Source organism: Haliotis rufescens, unplaced genomic scaffold (genome assembly GCF_023055435.1).
Source record: "Haliotis rufescens isolate VD_foot unplaced genomic scaffold, xgHalRufe1.0.p SCAF_15, whole genome shotgun sequence".
Taxonomy (NCBI): Eukaryota; Metazoa; Mollusca; class Gastropoda; order Lepetellida; family Haliotidae; genus Haliotis; species Haliotis rufescens.
In genome coordinates, this window is record NW_025963835.1 from 16,776,710 (window position 1) to 16,792,066 (window position 15,357).

Here is a 15,357-nt window from a genome sequence, read left to right on the forward strand (position 1 = left end):
CACTCTCGATTATTTACAGACCGCCGTCATATAGCTGGAACATTGCTGAATGCGGCGTTGAATAACAAAAAACAAATCAAATCATTTTCAGATACTGAAAAGGGATGGACTGCCGGTTAGTCTTGATTTCAAATACGATAATCGATGTAGAATTAGGTGGTTCACAGTACCAGGATTTCACTAAAGGAAAACAACAAAATTATATATCCTTGGCAAATTTAAGGCCGTTTTTGTGCTTTAAAGAATCACTTTAACAATTCATCACAATTTAACAGTTTGATTTGATCTACCGTTTAACTAGTACCCCGCCTGACTCAGCAATAATCCAGCTATATCACGACGGTCTGTAATTGATCGTGACCTGGCCAGACAATCCAGTGATTGACATAAGGATTGATCCACGCAAGCGGGACACGATGCCCTGCAATCAACCAGGTCACCGAGCCTGATATTCTATTTGCATGTAATATGATCGAGCTACCGATTACCAAGATGCCAAGGTGATTGGCTCGATCATCTAACGATACAAATGTCCATCAATTACTACCCAATATAATAAATCCCCTATGTACTCTTATGTTTTAATTGGTAAATTAATTAAAGACAAATGCACAAAAATATTTTATTTTTTCTTGAGCCTCGAATACAACGTGATTGACGGATGCACATCCAACGATATGCTGATGATTTGTGGGTGGTAGTTGTGAGACCCGGGTGTGCTCTGTTAGCCAATCACTCCCACATGAGAACCACAGGGTGGTTCAACGTTGTTTTCCCAATCGCAGATCTGGAGTTTTTCGTTGAAAACAAGAACTTAAAAAGAAAGGCATATCTTTGTATCAGGCAATATTAAATAAGTTATCTCTTTAGACTTGGCAGAATTTTTTTTTTTACTGAGATTGTCAGTGGCTGTACCCCTGATGGTGGTTGATATAGTGTAAAATGATTGTACCCCGAAGAGGGTATGTAAGTTGGTTGGTTTGTTGTTTAACGCCGCATTCAGCAATATTCCAGCTATATGACGGCGGTCTGCAAATAATCGAGTCTGGACAAGACTATCCAGTGATTAATATCATGAGCATCGATCCACGCAATTGGGATCGATGACATGCATCAATCAAGTCAGCGAGCCTGACCACCCGATCCCGTTAGTCGCCTTTTACGACAAGTATAGTTGCCTTTTACGGCAAGCATGGGTTGCTGAAGACCTATTCTCCCCCGGATCTTCACGGGTCACAAGTTTAGGAAATAGTTTCCATACTTATAGAAGCGGTGCAGTGCTTAGTTTGATTTTGATATGTGTACTTTCTGAAAAAAGAAGATTTGTTTCATGTTAGTTTTTACTTGACCTTCAGCAACCCATGCTTGTACGGCGTAAAACAACAAACAAACAAACGAGTGGGATAGGTTTGAGATCGATAAGCGGATTTTCTGAGAAATATTGCTTTTTTTCCATATTGAAAATCGTATTTGAACCTCTCGAACAAGTTTCTGTTTCATTGGTCCAGTGGTTTCTGAGGAGATAATGTTTACATAACCTAGAGCGCATTTTGAGAGAATTAAGAGCATGGTCAAAGTGCAAAGATCAAATCAAGGTCAAAAGATAAAATAGCACAATACAGGGGAACCTCACTACACGTGTACGTACCAAATGTCGTAACACTGTTAACACACATGGCTGCGTAATGGCCACAGATTTTTTCAATAAGGCTGCCGTATTAACGAATTAGGTTGGAGTTCGAAAAGCAGATTTTCTGACAAATATGTTGAGCGCATTTAGAGAGAATTAAGAGCATGGTCAAAAGTTAAAATAGCACAATACAGGGAACATTTGTTACTCCTCACTACACGTGTACCAAATGTCACTACACGTGTACCAAATGTCATTACACGTGTACCAAATGTCATTACATTGTTACTGAAAATGGCTGCGTAATGGCCACAGATAGGGTATTTTTTCAATATGGCCGCCGTAAAAACGAATTAGAACTAGTTGAACGAATTCGGGTGGCATTGGTGGGAACAAGCATGTGAAGTTTCAGTTTTATTGGTCCAGTGGTTCCTGAGGTGTTAACGTCTGAGGCAAGACATGCAGAAACTGACATAAGCACACTTGACAGTCAGGTGAGCTAAAACGTGAATTGTCCTATCTTCGCCTTACCTCCTGGACAGTAGTTGTGTCCAAAGAAGAATCCCCCGTGGCAGGTGTAGTACGTTTTGCATCCTTCGTTCGTGTCTGGATATGCCTTGTCTGCCTTAGTCTGGCAGTCCATACCTATACCACACGGCCATTTGTTCCTATCAGGTCTGAAAGCAACACGAGGGCAGTTGGCGCACCATTAAATATTCTAAGGTTGGTTTGTTGTTTTACGCCGCACTCAGCAATATTCCAGCTATATGACGGCGGTCTGTACAATAATCGAGTCTGGACCAGACTATCCAGTGATTGACATCATGAGCATCGATCCACGCAATTGGGGTACGATGATACGTATCAACCAAGTCAGCGAGCCTGACCACCTGATCCCGTTAGTCGCCTATTACGGCGAGCATAGTCACCTTTTGCAGCAAGCATGGGTTGCTGAAGACCTATTCTACCCCAGGGTTTCTGTCATGCCCCATATGAGATGAGAAACTTACTTGACGCATTTGCCGTCCACGGGGCTAAATACCTCGGTGGAGTTGCACCTGATCACCACGTCCCGATTACGTCCATCCTTGATGGTGTAGCTGAAGCACGTGTATTCGTAGACGATCTGCTCGCCGCACACCAGCAACAACGCCGCGTCTGCAACAGCGACATGTTTGATTTTGTTTGCTTGTTGTTTAACGCCGCACTCAGCAATATTCCAGCTATATGACGGCGGTTTGTATAATAATCGAGTCTGGACCAGACAATCCAGTGATTGACATTATGATCATCAATCAGGCTCGCTGACTTGGTTGATGCATGTCGTACTCCAATTGCGTGGATCGATGTTCATGATAATCACTGGATTGTGTAGTCCAGACTCGATTATTTACAGATCGCCGCCAAGCTGGATTTGGTTGGTTTGTTGTTTTACGCCGCACTCAGCAATATCCCAGTTAAATGTGGGTGGTCTGTTAATAATCGAGTCTGGACCAGACAATCCCGTGATCGACATCATGAGCATCGATCCACGAAATTGGGATCGATGACATTCTTCAACCAAGTCAGCGAGCCTGACCACGCCAAGCTGGAATATTTGAGAGTGCGGCGTTAAACAACCAACAAACAAAACAAATCTAAAGGACTTGATGTCGTGTTTCTGACGTCACATTACTAATGTAAAAAGGTTTAGGTACAAGTTGACATAACCATGACACTTATCTAACAGACCCGTGAAGATTCCGGGGTAGAATAGGTCTTGCCGTAAAAGGCGACTAACCGGATGGGGGTGGTCAGGCTCGCTGACTTCGGTTGATGCATGTCATCGATCGATGCTCACGACATTAATCACTCGATTATTTACAGACCGCCGTCATATAGCTGAAATATTGCGTAAAACAACAAACCAACCAACCAATTTATCTAATAACAAAACATTAAATACTTACTGAAAATTAAAATTCCGTGGGTCCGCATTTCAACACTTACACAATCGCATGGAAGGGCTTGTCCTACTGAAAATTAAAATTCCGTGGGTGCGCATTTCAACACTTACACAATCGCATGGAAAGGCTTGTCCTGCCATGGGTCAACATATGTTATTTCACAATACTATTCACAGACATGTAGATTGTACTATCTGGAGGTCGCTATGAGGTCCCGACACACGACTGTGGTTGGAGTTGGGGTGTTTGGTTTTACGCCGCTTTTAGCAATATCACGGCGGGGACACCAAAAATAAGCTCCATTCATTGTACCCATGTCGGGAATCGAACCCGGGTTTTCCGCGAGATGAACTAACGTTTTAACCACTAGGCTACCCGACCGCCCCTTCTGTGTGGGTTAAGTGGTTGTGAACAAAATTATATTCTCAAAACTGGAAAAAATAACGTCCTCCGGGTTTTCCCCCTAAAATAAATCGTACACTGGACATTCTGAATGATCTGGAAAAAACGTGTTGTAATCCTTTGGATAAAAATAATCTGTATTTTTTTAAGCGCTAATGAAAACAAGAGTCATGTGAAGATGACATATCCCCCCGATGTGGCATGTCGGTAAACTGTGTGTACCTTCACATGTATTGAGATTGGCAAGGAAATATTTTTCCTCGATGCCAAAACCAGAAATATAATGAAGGTTATTAAATATTGGTTCATGTAGCTCACTTTCTGATGATCTCATGAAATTGTATTAACAGTAACTTCGCAGATTCGCATATGAATAGCATTGTTGTAGCCTCATGACACAAAGGCATAACGAGAATGTACTAGGGATTGACAAAACCAAACCTAAACATCTTGGTTTCATTATATGTCAGGGGCTACAAACTAAAAAGATTAAAATCTATAAATAACAAACTGCACTACTAGTGAACATGATTGATATGTGCATAAAGTTTGGTGAATCTCTGTCGCGTGGTTTAGAAGATATGCTCCAGACGAGGACATTACCCTAAGTTCATCAATTTTCAATTTAAATTGAAAAGAGAAAAAAATCTGTTAATAGCAAAGGCAACACTACATAACCTGCTTGATAGGTGTAAAAAACTTTTGAGAAGCTAACTTGTATGGTTCGGGAGATATGGTCCGGACAAGAGCACTACCCTCAAATTTCCTAAGTTCATCATATTTCCATGGAAACGACAAAAATATAAAATTCTAAAAATCTCTAAATAGCAAAAGGCACTTCTACTGAGCCTGATTGTTAAGTGTACCAAGTTTTGCGAAGTTAGGTTGTACGGTTTAGGAAATATGCTCCGGAACAACGATTACGGACAGACGGACATACTGATGGGTATATCCCCCCGTCATTATATGTCGAGGGATAAAAAGTCTCAATTTACAATCCTCTCCCTTCCCCAAAATATTTGATTACTAGTATTACACGATGGGCGGTCCCTTAAGAACGTCTGACTGGCTTTGGATAGTGTCATCTTGGATCACATCGAAATGTCGGCGTTTCTAATTACTTCTTTCCATGCAAGTTTGTTCTTACACCCGTGAAGATCTGTGTTAGAATAGGTCTTTAGAGCGGCAGCCCAGAGCACTTTGGTCAAACGAACAAGGTACCAATATCCGAACACAGGAACATTTACTGTGTAACCCAACATATTCATATATGGATGTCTGCCGGGGAGCCCCTGCTGCGTGTGGCCCCTGGCCCCCCAAAAGAAGGGGCCATTCAAGGGCTGGATCAAACATTGGAGGTACCACATGAAAGTAAGTGTAAATGAACTGGTTCATCTCACAGAGTACAGAATGGGCCACGCCAGACAAATCTTCCTCTGCAAAAGGCCTGCCAGACACCCCTTGTGTCAATTATTATTTATTTAGTACATATGTACTAATTTGCACATCTTTGAATGGTTAGGAACATATTTAAATGAAACTGTTTCATGGTGTCTGAATATTTACCAACTTGTGTCAATTATCATATCATAATAATTGATGAAAATATGTCATGATCTGAACTTGTAAGGTTTTTTATAAGAGTTGTTTGTGGGTTTTGAATAAATTAAATGAGTAAAATGTAATAAGAAAAATATTTTGAAACAATAAAGCTGTATGTGATAAATTGTGCGAAAAAAATTGTCTTCACTTAACTTTTATATATTTGAAAATAGATACTTAACATTGATGAAATATAGATCTACCTGAACATGTTCATAATAAATACAATTCATCTTCAAAATGAGCGTTTACGTTTTCTATGGTAATACATTAAAAATAATAGACTTACATTGGAAAATCAAGCATTCTCATTCACCCTACATCTATTTGAGGCAGTTATGGGCCTAACCTTTCCTTTTGGGTAAAATAACAGACACAATATGATATACGAAAAGGTGGCAGACACACAGTTTGACCCTCGTTCAAAGCTCCTCGCACACTTATTCCGTTAATGTATAACAATCAATTATGCCATTGTACGATGTGAAGAGTATTGCCTGTTCATCGTGTCCTTGCCCTTCAATAACAGCTGATCACGGGTAAACTATAGATCTCTTTTCGCAAGAGTATACTTACCGGTGGCTAGATAGTGGAGAGTAACGGCCAACTTCTCACTGGGTGGAATGGCATCACGCATGGGGGTTTCGGTTTTGGCAATTACAGGTGACACGCGGTCTAGGAGATTGGATCAAACTCATACCGGAACTTCCGGAAGCAAAGGCAGTCGTCCTATCAGACTCGCTAAGTGCACTTCAAGCCATCAGCGGCAGAAACTCAAACTCAAGGCCAAACACAGTCAACAATATTCCATACGAATATACAAAACTATCGGACCAAGGGCAACAGGTTCAGCTTTGTTGAATCCCGTCTCACAAAGATATTCATGGAAATGAAAAAGCAGACTCACTGGCGAAGCTAGCTCCAGACAAAGCGGATATACAGCCTATTCCCTTTAGTAAACTAGAGATAAAAAGCAAAATCAAAAAGCAGAAAGATGGCAAGCCCAATGTGACACAAGTAAGATCGGCAGATGGCTATACAAAATTCAACCCAAGGTCCAACAAAAGCCAAACTCATACCCAAATGAAAGGAAAATGGAAATTGCTATCTCACGCCTCAGATTCGGTCACAAAAAGCACTATGACAAGTTTTGTTTATATTGCAATCAGCCGGAAACCATTGCTCACGTGTTACTAGAATGTCAAGACCATGCCCCAGCCCGGGCTAGGTTAAAACAAGAATTGCAGTTAGATCCGCTATCTGTCATTAATCTCCTAAAGCCAAGAGATGCAAAAGCGAAGGCCAAACTAACTCTTTTTCTGAGAGATGGACAGCTACTTGAACGTATATAAACAGAGCAGCCAAGGATAAAAATGAAATCATATCAATATACGAAAATAGAAATCATATCAATACAAAAACAGAAATTATGTGAATACCAAACTCACAATAGATATGTTTACCCTACTCACACACAGGAGTCCCAAAGAGGGACAGGTCAGCCGAAATTGCTTAGGCAGAAGGCGACCTCTTAAAAACTTAATGCAACAACAACAACTAGGAGATTGGTGAAGCTTGTCTTGTTCATGCGAAGAAAATTGGAGAAGGCCTTTGTATCCTCGGCTTCGAGCTCCGCCAAAAGAGCGCTGTGCGCTCCTAATTGCCCTCGTCTAGCAATCCATGGCCTCACCCAACATGACCGCTTGGTTCTAACTTGTGAACAATCCGCAAGCAACGCAACTGTGTCAATCTCAAGTATATCGTCATCGCTATCGTTGTCATACATTGACGCCATGACGTAATGTAAACATCGTCTTAAAAATTGAGATCTCGCGAGATCCGAGTTGTATGCAACTCGCCGCCGTGTGAAAGCTGAGTTGTATACAACATCAGTTCGTGCAACAAGTTGCATGCAACCAATGGTATACAACTAGTTGTACCGTGTGAATGCCCCTTAACGGGATCGGGTGGGCGTGATGTAATTTCATTGTGACGTCATGGTAATGGCGTCACACATGGTCTGCAAAGCATTGTGATGCAATTCCATTGCAGCGATATTAGGGGCGCGTTGCAAGCGACGAATCGCTTAGAGAAAGCAAATTCATCGCTCAACCCGGGGTCTGCAACAGTTCGAAGCGCTTGCGCACTCTTCCAAAATGGCGGCACAACTACCGCTTGGTTGCCTTGACGTTTGTTTGTTTGTTGTTTAACGCCGCACTCAGCAATCTTCCAGCTATATGACGGCGGTTTGTAAATAATCGAGTATGGACCAGACAATCCAGTGATTGACATCATGAGTATCTATCCACGTAATTGGGATACGATGACATGCATCAACCATGTCAGCGAGCCTGACCATCCGCGTAATGAAGAACGTAATAGAAGAGGCTCGATGACGAGCTGATGAAATTTATGACTACTTTGAAGATGTGGAGCAGACTGAGGATGATGGGGTGTTAGCTACCTTTGCTCATTTTCTCGTTGATCCAGTCAAGAATTCCTTGTTCCGCTGTCAAAGTAAGCCGCCATTTTGGTTTGAGAACGAAGCGACCTCAGTCAGCGATTGTTTCGCTTGCAAGCGGCTGAAAGTTAGCGCACTGCTGTAAGGCGAATCGCTGTACATCGCTTACAAGCGATTGGCGCTTTGCAACGCACCCCTACACTGCGTTTGACTTCACCCAAGCGATATCTCCTGTGGGAGGGTAACGCTATTTTTCCGGGCATTATCATTTGCTGAAGACCGAGGTCTTCCATAAACTGCCCGACGGGGGAGGGCAGTTGAAAAGACCACGGGCTTCTGCAAATGATAATGCCCTGAAAAATAGCGTTACCTTTATTATAGCTAAAATGGATGTTATCATGTTATCAAAAAAAAGGAAAGAAACACCAATATCGGTTTTAAACATTTACTGCAATCAATACGAATGTCACTGACACACTTTTGCAAATATGGAAACGTCATAGAACAAACCAGATGACGTCACTATTGAACGTGACGTCACCTATCCCTATCCTATCACCTAACAACGGGCGTGATAAAGGCCCGTCGTCAAGCAATATGAGGGCATTATCAAGTTACAGTGACCCGCTCATTTCTGATAACATGCGGGCGGTTTAATGATAATTCTATCCATTTTAGCTATAATGATGCCATAATAATGCCAGTCCAAGCCACAAGCAGTTTAGCTATAAAGTGATATATGTGTATGGTTATATGCCAGTTTTAAATAACCCGTGAAGATCCAGGTCTTCAGCAGCCCATGACTGTCGTAAAAAGGGGCTCTGCTTGTCGTAAGAGGCGACTAACGGGATCGGGTGGTCGGGCTCGCCAAATCCGTAGATCGATGCTCATGATATCAGTCACTGGATTGTCCATACGGGATTATTTACAGACCGCCGTCATACAGCTGGAGTATTGCCGAGTCCGGCGTTAAACCAACAACAAACAAACAAACAGGTTTTGAATATAGAACTGAGATAGTCTAGTTATTTCCCTGTCCTATTTGGCATTTTGTTAATAGTCTAAATGTATTTATTATGAATCACCTTCGGTATTCACGATCCGGCTGAAATACTGCCGGTGTGACTTTAAATATTAACTCTCACTCACACACATACCATAAGACGTTAAAACATGCTACTTGTTGTTACCCTGCCTGACGCTCGGCATTAAGGGGATAAAGGAAGGAATGGTCCGTATGCTGTGTCTGAATCGTGTATCAATGTAAAATTGAGGATAACAATCCCAGTGGGATAGCACTAGTAAACCGGCATTATCCCGGACTAGTACAAACAGACGCGCGCGCGCACACACACACACGTCGCTGTGTAAGTGGAATAATCTTGAACGCGATGTTAAACCCCATTCCACCATCTGTGGTACAACAAATTGAAGAGTTTTGTTTGTTTGTTTGTTTGTTTATTAGTTATTTAACGCCGCGCTCAGGAATATGACGGCGGTCTGTAAATAATCTAATTTGGACCAGACAATCCAGTGATTGACATTTGAGCATCGATCCACGCAATTGGAATATGATGACATGCTTCAGTGAGCCTGATCAACCGATCCCCCAAATTGAATGTTGTTATTGTATTGTCGAACTTTTTCGTCTATATATAGAAACATACATAACATAACATAAAACAAACATAAAACTTTAGATACATTGCAAGTGAATCCAGCGCATTTGATAGGCAAATCAATCGATAAGTTTGCGTTTATGTTTTAGTAAACCAAAAAAAAGAGTAGAATTGGCTGATAGAGTGGGCGGGGCTTGTGTTGCATTTTTGCGCTGAACGGTCACTGATTCGTGTCAATTTTGCGTGTGTTAATAATTAAAAAAGCAGGCTGTGAAATTTTTGTTGAGTAATATGTTTCTAAGAATATGTTTCAACATAAAGGTTTCGTTTATGGAGGTATTAACGTAAAATCCTGTGTGCAAACTTCGCGCAAATCCGTTTCGCATTACCAGATTGTTTGGTGTGTGGAGTTACATACATTACGTAAGTCAGTTCTTAATTAAGTAAATGCAGCATTTAATATTTCATATTTATTTCAGATTTATCCCACGACGGCAGCTAAAGTTCCACATGGCGGTTTGACGTCATAGATCCAGTCACAGTACTGCTTCTCTTCATTGAACACCAACACTGAAATGAATATAGCACCAGGTTAAGTCGGGGCCAAGATTCATTCCCACTTACCCAGCAGCTTAAACGTAGTCATTCTAACACATGAGCGTTTTTGTTGGTTTAACGCCGCACTCAGCACTATTCCAGCCATATGACGGCGATCTATAAATAATCGAGTCTGGAACAGACAATCCAGTGATTGATATGAGCATCGATCCACGCACTTGGAGTGAGTGAGTGTTTGTTTGTTGTTTAACGCCGCCCTCAGCAATATTCCAGATTTATGACGGTGGTCTGTAAATAATCGAATCTGCACCAGACAATCCAGTGATTGACATCATGAGCATCGATCCACGCAATTTGGATCTATGACATGCTTCAAACAAAGTCAGCGGGCCTGACCACCCGACCCCGTTAGTCGCCTCTTACGACAAGCATAGTGAGTGAGTGAGATGGGTTTAACGCCGCTTTTAATATTATTCCAGTTTTATCACGGCGTGTCAGCTTAATGTGGAAAGAAAGCCCAAAGTAATGCAGGTCTCAGATGTTTACCACTTCGGTGAAACCCACAAGTACGGGTATGGTGCCGACAAACCTAGCGTGCCCAAGGGACGCAACTCTGCACAGCGTCAACGCAACTGGCATACGATGACATGCATCAAACCAAGTCAGCGAGTCTGACCACCCGATCCCTTTAGTCGCCTCTTACGACAAGCATAGTCGCCTCTTGTGACAAGCATGGGTTGCCCAAGACCTATTCTAACCCGGATCTTCACGGGTAGCGCAGAGTATGATGCAAACATACCTCCGGGGCAGTAGTTGTGGCCGTAGAAGTAGCCGTTGTGACAGGTGTAGTATGTCTTGCACTTATTCGCAGGATCCTTGTTGTCAATGTCCACGTATCTCATGTCGGCCCGCTTGCTGCAGTCGACTACGTCAGCACATGGCCAGTGACCTACCTGTGGACTGGAGATGGATTTAGAAGGGGTGTAGAATATAAAACGACAACGCCAGAAAATAGTCTCGGTCCCGAAGCAGATTCCAGTAGGCGTACAAGACAAAATATAGGTGAATATGATATGAATGGATCACTGAAAATCAGTGATGACACCAGGTGTTCGCGAAAAGGGTAAGCATGAATGGTTGGTTGGTTGGTTTGTTGTCTAGCGCGACACTCAGCAATAGTCCAGCGATATGACGGCGGTCTGGACCAGACAATCCAGTGATTGATATCATGAGCATCGATCCACGCAACTGGGATCGATGACATGCATCAACCAAGTCAGCGAGGCCTTACAACCCGATCCCGGTAGTCGCCTCTTACGGCAAGCATGGGTTGCTGAAGACCTATTCTACCCCGGATCTTCACGGGTCAAGTATGAAGGGCAACATACGATAATCCCAAATATATGGTTTGGAAATATCTACTTTCAACACAATTGCATACACTACAAACTTAACAATAACATTTTTTATGCTTAACGACACATTCAGCAATATTCCAGCTTTGTGGCAGCGTTCTGGAAATGATCGAGTCTGGACCAGACAATCAAGTGATTGATGTCATGATCATCTATCCATGCAATTGGGATACGATGACATTCATCAAACAAGTCAGCGAGTTTGACCGCCCGATCATGTTTATCGCCTCTTACGACAAGTATGGGTTGCTGAAGAACTATTCTAGCTTGGACCTTCACGGGTCATGACGATAAGAAAATATATTGATTCGTTTATACATATAACAGGGACAATGTCATGTCCACAAACTTAATAAATCTCTGTTAAAAGGAGAGTCCTTTAGTGTTTTGATACCAGGTGTTCGTGACAAGGTGAGCGAATCCTCCCCCACCGGTGGCACCCGTCATAAACACATGCAAAGGCAAGTCAAGTGTTCACTGAAACCAATATTATAGTACAGGTCAAAATAGGAAGTAACATCGGATATCGTTTTGACGTCAAATATGAAAATGTCCTCAGCATGTCTGCCATTAAACTTGTTGAAAGCTCTCCTTTCTTGATTGTGTAAAGGATTATGGGTAAACAATGTCTGGGAAACACTCACGTGACACATTTTTCAAGAGCGGGGTCGAAGACGTCGGAGCTGTTACATCTGATCTGCGTGATTACCTCGTGCTCATCAACAACGGAGTAGCCGAAACACGTGTACTCGTAAATGGCGGTCTTTGCGCACACACCAGACAACAGCGCTGTAGCATAGGCATGAACGTTTATATCTGGACTAGAACCTTTGATTTCAGTTTTACTCATTGTTTTGTGTAACGCTGCACTCAGCAATTGTCCAGCTATATGACCGCGGCCTGTAAATAATCGAGTCTGGACCAATCTTTAGGATCAACACACACAGTGTAGCCATGTTAGAATACCACAGCAGTCTCTAGCAACCCATGCTTGCCATAAAAGGCGACTATGCTTGTCGTAAGATGCGACTAACGGGATCGGGTGGTCAGGCTTGCTGACCTGGTTGATGCATGTCCTCGTATCCCAATTGCGTGGGTCGATGCTCATGATGTCAGTCACTGGATTTTCTGGTCCAGACTCGATTATTTACAGACGGCCGTCAAATCGCTGATATTACATCAAAATATTTATAACAGGTTTCAGTTTGAAGTAAATGTCCCCGAAAGTTACACTTCATTCTTTGACAGCCTATTTTCCTTTGCTAAATACCATTCTTTAAATAACATTAAATTAACTTGAACTTGAGAGCGAGAGAGTCGTCTGCTCACTGAGGGCTCGGTGTCGTCAGCTGTCACATCTGACTTTAATCGGAAGTGTTGTAAGATCGAGGCCAAGGTAATTCGGGGAAAGTAGATATCAAAGTGTTAACTGTTGTGTACCAAACAATATATAAAAATATGGTCTGGGTACAAAACGATATGTCGAGTTCTACCCACAATTTCGTTGCCGTGTCGTCCCATGGTACATTTCGGTGGTAAATCGAGAGTGACCCCACAGCGTTCCTTTACACAATCGCTGCTCCGAACTAAACTTACATACGCAAAGGTTAATAAGAGAGTTCACAGAATTAAATACCTACCAAGTAGCGCCAAGCCGTACTTCAGCATTGTGACCTCTTCTGGAACGAGTACTAAAGTAGCAGGTTATAGTGCTGCACTTACCGGATGCAGTCTGTCAATTCCCAAGCATGACCTGCACAAGATTACACACTTACTACATAGCAGTGTTTTCAGATAAGACAGAGTGGGCACGGGTGGCCCAGTCGTCTAAGGCGCCGCGATTCGCTGTGCAGAGTTACGTCCCTTGGGCACGCCAGAAACATATGATTGTGGGTTCGAATCCTTGATCGCCCAGATTGTGTTTCTAGGTTTGTCAGCACCATACCCGTGCTCGTGGGTTTCACCGAAGTGGTAAACGTCTGAGACCTGCATCACTTGGGCTTTCCTCTTACATTAAACTGACACGCCGTGATATAACTGGAATACTGTTAAAAGCGGCGTAAAACCAAACTCACTCACTCTAGGTTTGTCAGCACCATACCCGTGCTCGTGGGTTTCACCGAAGTGGTAAACGTCTGAGACCTGCATTACTTCGGGCTTTCCTTCCACATTAAGCTGACACGCTGGAATATAACTGGAATATTGTTAAAAGCGGCGTTAAACCCAACTCACTCACTCACTCAGATAGGAAATTCCCGGTACGCGTCACAATGACCAATGGGGTCGAGAATACAGTGCACCTGTATCGTCTTTAGGGCACAATGCAATCTTGGGTCGCTGTCTTGATAAGACTGTGTGAAAACACACGTGGTGTGCACATGCACGCGGATGTTATCCATACATTTTTGTATTGTTCAGAGCAAGATCGGTATGGTTTGTTTGTTCGTTGTTTAACGTCGCACTCCGCAATATACCAGATCTGTGTAAACAGGTAATATATATTTATTTGTTGTTTTACGCCGCACTCAGCAATATTACAGCCATAAGACGAGGGCCTGTAAATGATCGAGCCTGGACCAGACAATCCAGTGACAGATTTAATGATGATCGATCCATTTAGTCGCCTCTGACGTAAAGCACAGGTTCATGGGGACCTATATGCTTTCCCATGATGCTAGAGGCGACTAACGGGATCGAATGGTCAGGCTCGCATGTCATCGTATCCCAAATGAGTGGATCGATGCTCGTGATGTGAATCACTGGATTGTCTGATCCAGACTCGACTTTTTACAGACCGCCGTCATATAGCTGGAGCGTTAAACAACAAACAAAAGCATAACTCGAAAACTCGGAATCTTGACATGAAACTTCGCATGTATCAAACACATCCTGGCCTGGTGCCTTTTAATGAACAGTGAGTGAGTGAGTTGGGTGTATCGCCGCTTTTAATAGTATTCCAGTTATATCGCGGCGTTTTAATGAACAGAGCTAGTGAAGTAAACTTTTGAACATTTATTACACACCTGTGGGTGAGAAACCCAATCAACATAACCGGTACCAAACGTGTGAGATCGAATTCCAGGTCCGTGATTGGCTACTCCATGGTGATGACCTAAGGTCAGATCATAACGTTCTACTTTCCGGATTGTAATTCACTGAATACGTTTCTCGTGCTTCAGTCGAATTCACCTACGTCCGTGTCGAATAGAGTGTTTAATAAATGTTCTTTGATCTTATCTAGTTTGCATTGTCATCATCGCCATGACAATCCACTGAAACATTTTTTGAAGAGGGTCACACTAGGTATGAGCTGTAAAACGGATGACGTCATGACCGTCGTGTTATGTATTAATGCGCCACTGCGATCATGAGAATGGACAGAATATGCATCGATTCGACCCTAAAACTGTGCGATTTTAGGATGTGTACGAAACAGATTACTGCACTCACGTCTAACAACCTGTAGCTTCAAAACGTATCCAACTCGCTTTCGTTTTGAAACAACTCGTGAGATAGTGTTTTCTGACAGATACACGTGAAGTAATCGCTATATATTCAGGAATCTTTATTATATCCCATGTGGGGGCCCCCGGGTTAGAATAGATCCTAAGAAGGATATTCCTACTAAACTGGATGGTGTGATATCAGGGCTGATGAAAGAGTCTGAGCTTGGAAGCTCTTAAAACCGGAATAGATCCTAAGAACGATATTCCTACTAAACTGG

At 42.6% G+C, this 15,357-nt stretch overlaps 2 protein-coding genes across 3 annotated transcripts; both read right to left on the minus strand.

The window, feature by feature from the left end:
- Positions 1 to 608: 608 nt before the first annotated feature.
- On the minus strand, positions 609 to 3,732 carry LOC125371560. Of its 2 annotated transcripts, none has more exons than XM_046505500.2 (4): positions 3,580 to 3,732; positions 2,641 to 2,788; positions 2,162 to 2,307; positions 609 to 813 (listed from the first exon to the last, which is right to left on the minus strand). In XM_046505500.2, exons 1-4 carry the CDS (start codon positions 3,605 to 3,607, stop codon positions 725 to 727), a joined length of 411 nt encoding a protein of 136 aa, XP_046361456.1. In that variant the 5' UTR covers positions 3,608 to 3,732; the 3' UTR covers positions 609 to 724. The 2 variants fall into 2 exon arrangements, with proteins under 2 accessions (XP_046361456.1, XP_046361455.1); XM_046505499.2 differs by having other exon boundaries at positions 3,647 to 3,695.
- A 6,363-nt stretch (positions 3,733 to 10,095) lies between these two features.
- LOC124138699 lies at positions 10,096 to 13,427 on the minus strand. Its single transcript, XM_046505498.2, has 4 exons — positions 13,274 to 13,427; positions 12,278 to 12,422; positions 11,018 to 11,178; positions 10,096 to 10,230 (listed from the first exon to the last, which is right to left on the minus strand). Exons 1-4 carry the CDS (start codon positions 13,299 to 13,301, stop codon positions 10,142 to 10,144), a joined length of 423 nt encoding a protein of 140 aa, XP_046361454.2. The 5' UTR covers positions 13,302 to 13,427; the 3' UTR covers positions 10,096 to 10,141.
- Positions 13,428 to 15,357: the final 1,930 nt, after the last annotated feature.

What these genes read in the sequence shown, in the direction of transcription:
- LOC124138699 (XM_046505498.2), bottom strand. Translation starts at nt 13,301, where the DNA reads ATGCTGAAGTACGGCTTGGCGCTACTTG. An exon ending in GTACGGCTTGGCGCTACTTG is followed by an intron (nt 12,423 to 13,273) that starts GTAGGTATTTAA and finishes CCTATGCTACAG; the next exon opens with CGCTGTTGTCTGGTGTGTGC. An exon ending in GCTCTTGAAAAATGTGTCAC is followed by an intron (nt 11,179 to 12,277) that starts GTGAGTGTTTCC and finishes ATCCATCTCCAG; the next exon opens with TCCACAGGTAGGTCACTGGC.
- LOC125371560 (XM_046505500.2), bottom strand. Translation starts at nt 3,607, where the DNA reads ATGCGGACCCACGGAATTTTAATTTTCA. An exon ending in GTGGACGGCAAATGCGTCAA is followed by an intron (nt 2,308 to 2,640) that starts GTAAGTTTCTCA and finishes TGTTGCTTTCAG; the next exon opens with ACCTGATAGGAACAAATGGC. An exon ending in ACACAACTACTGTCCAGGAG is followed by an intron (nt 814 to 2,161) that starts GTAAGGCGAAGA and finishes TTTCTTTTTAAG; the next exon opens with TTCTTGTTTTCAACGAAAAA.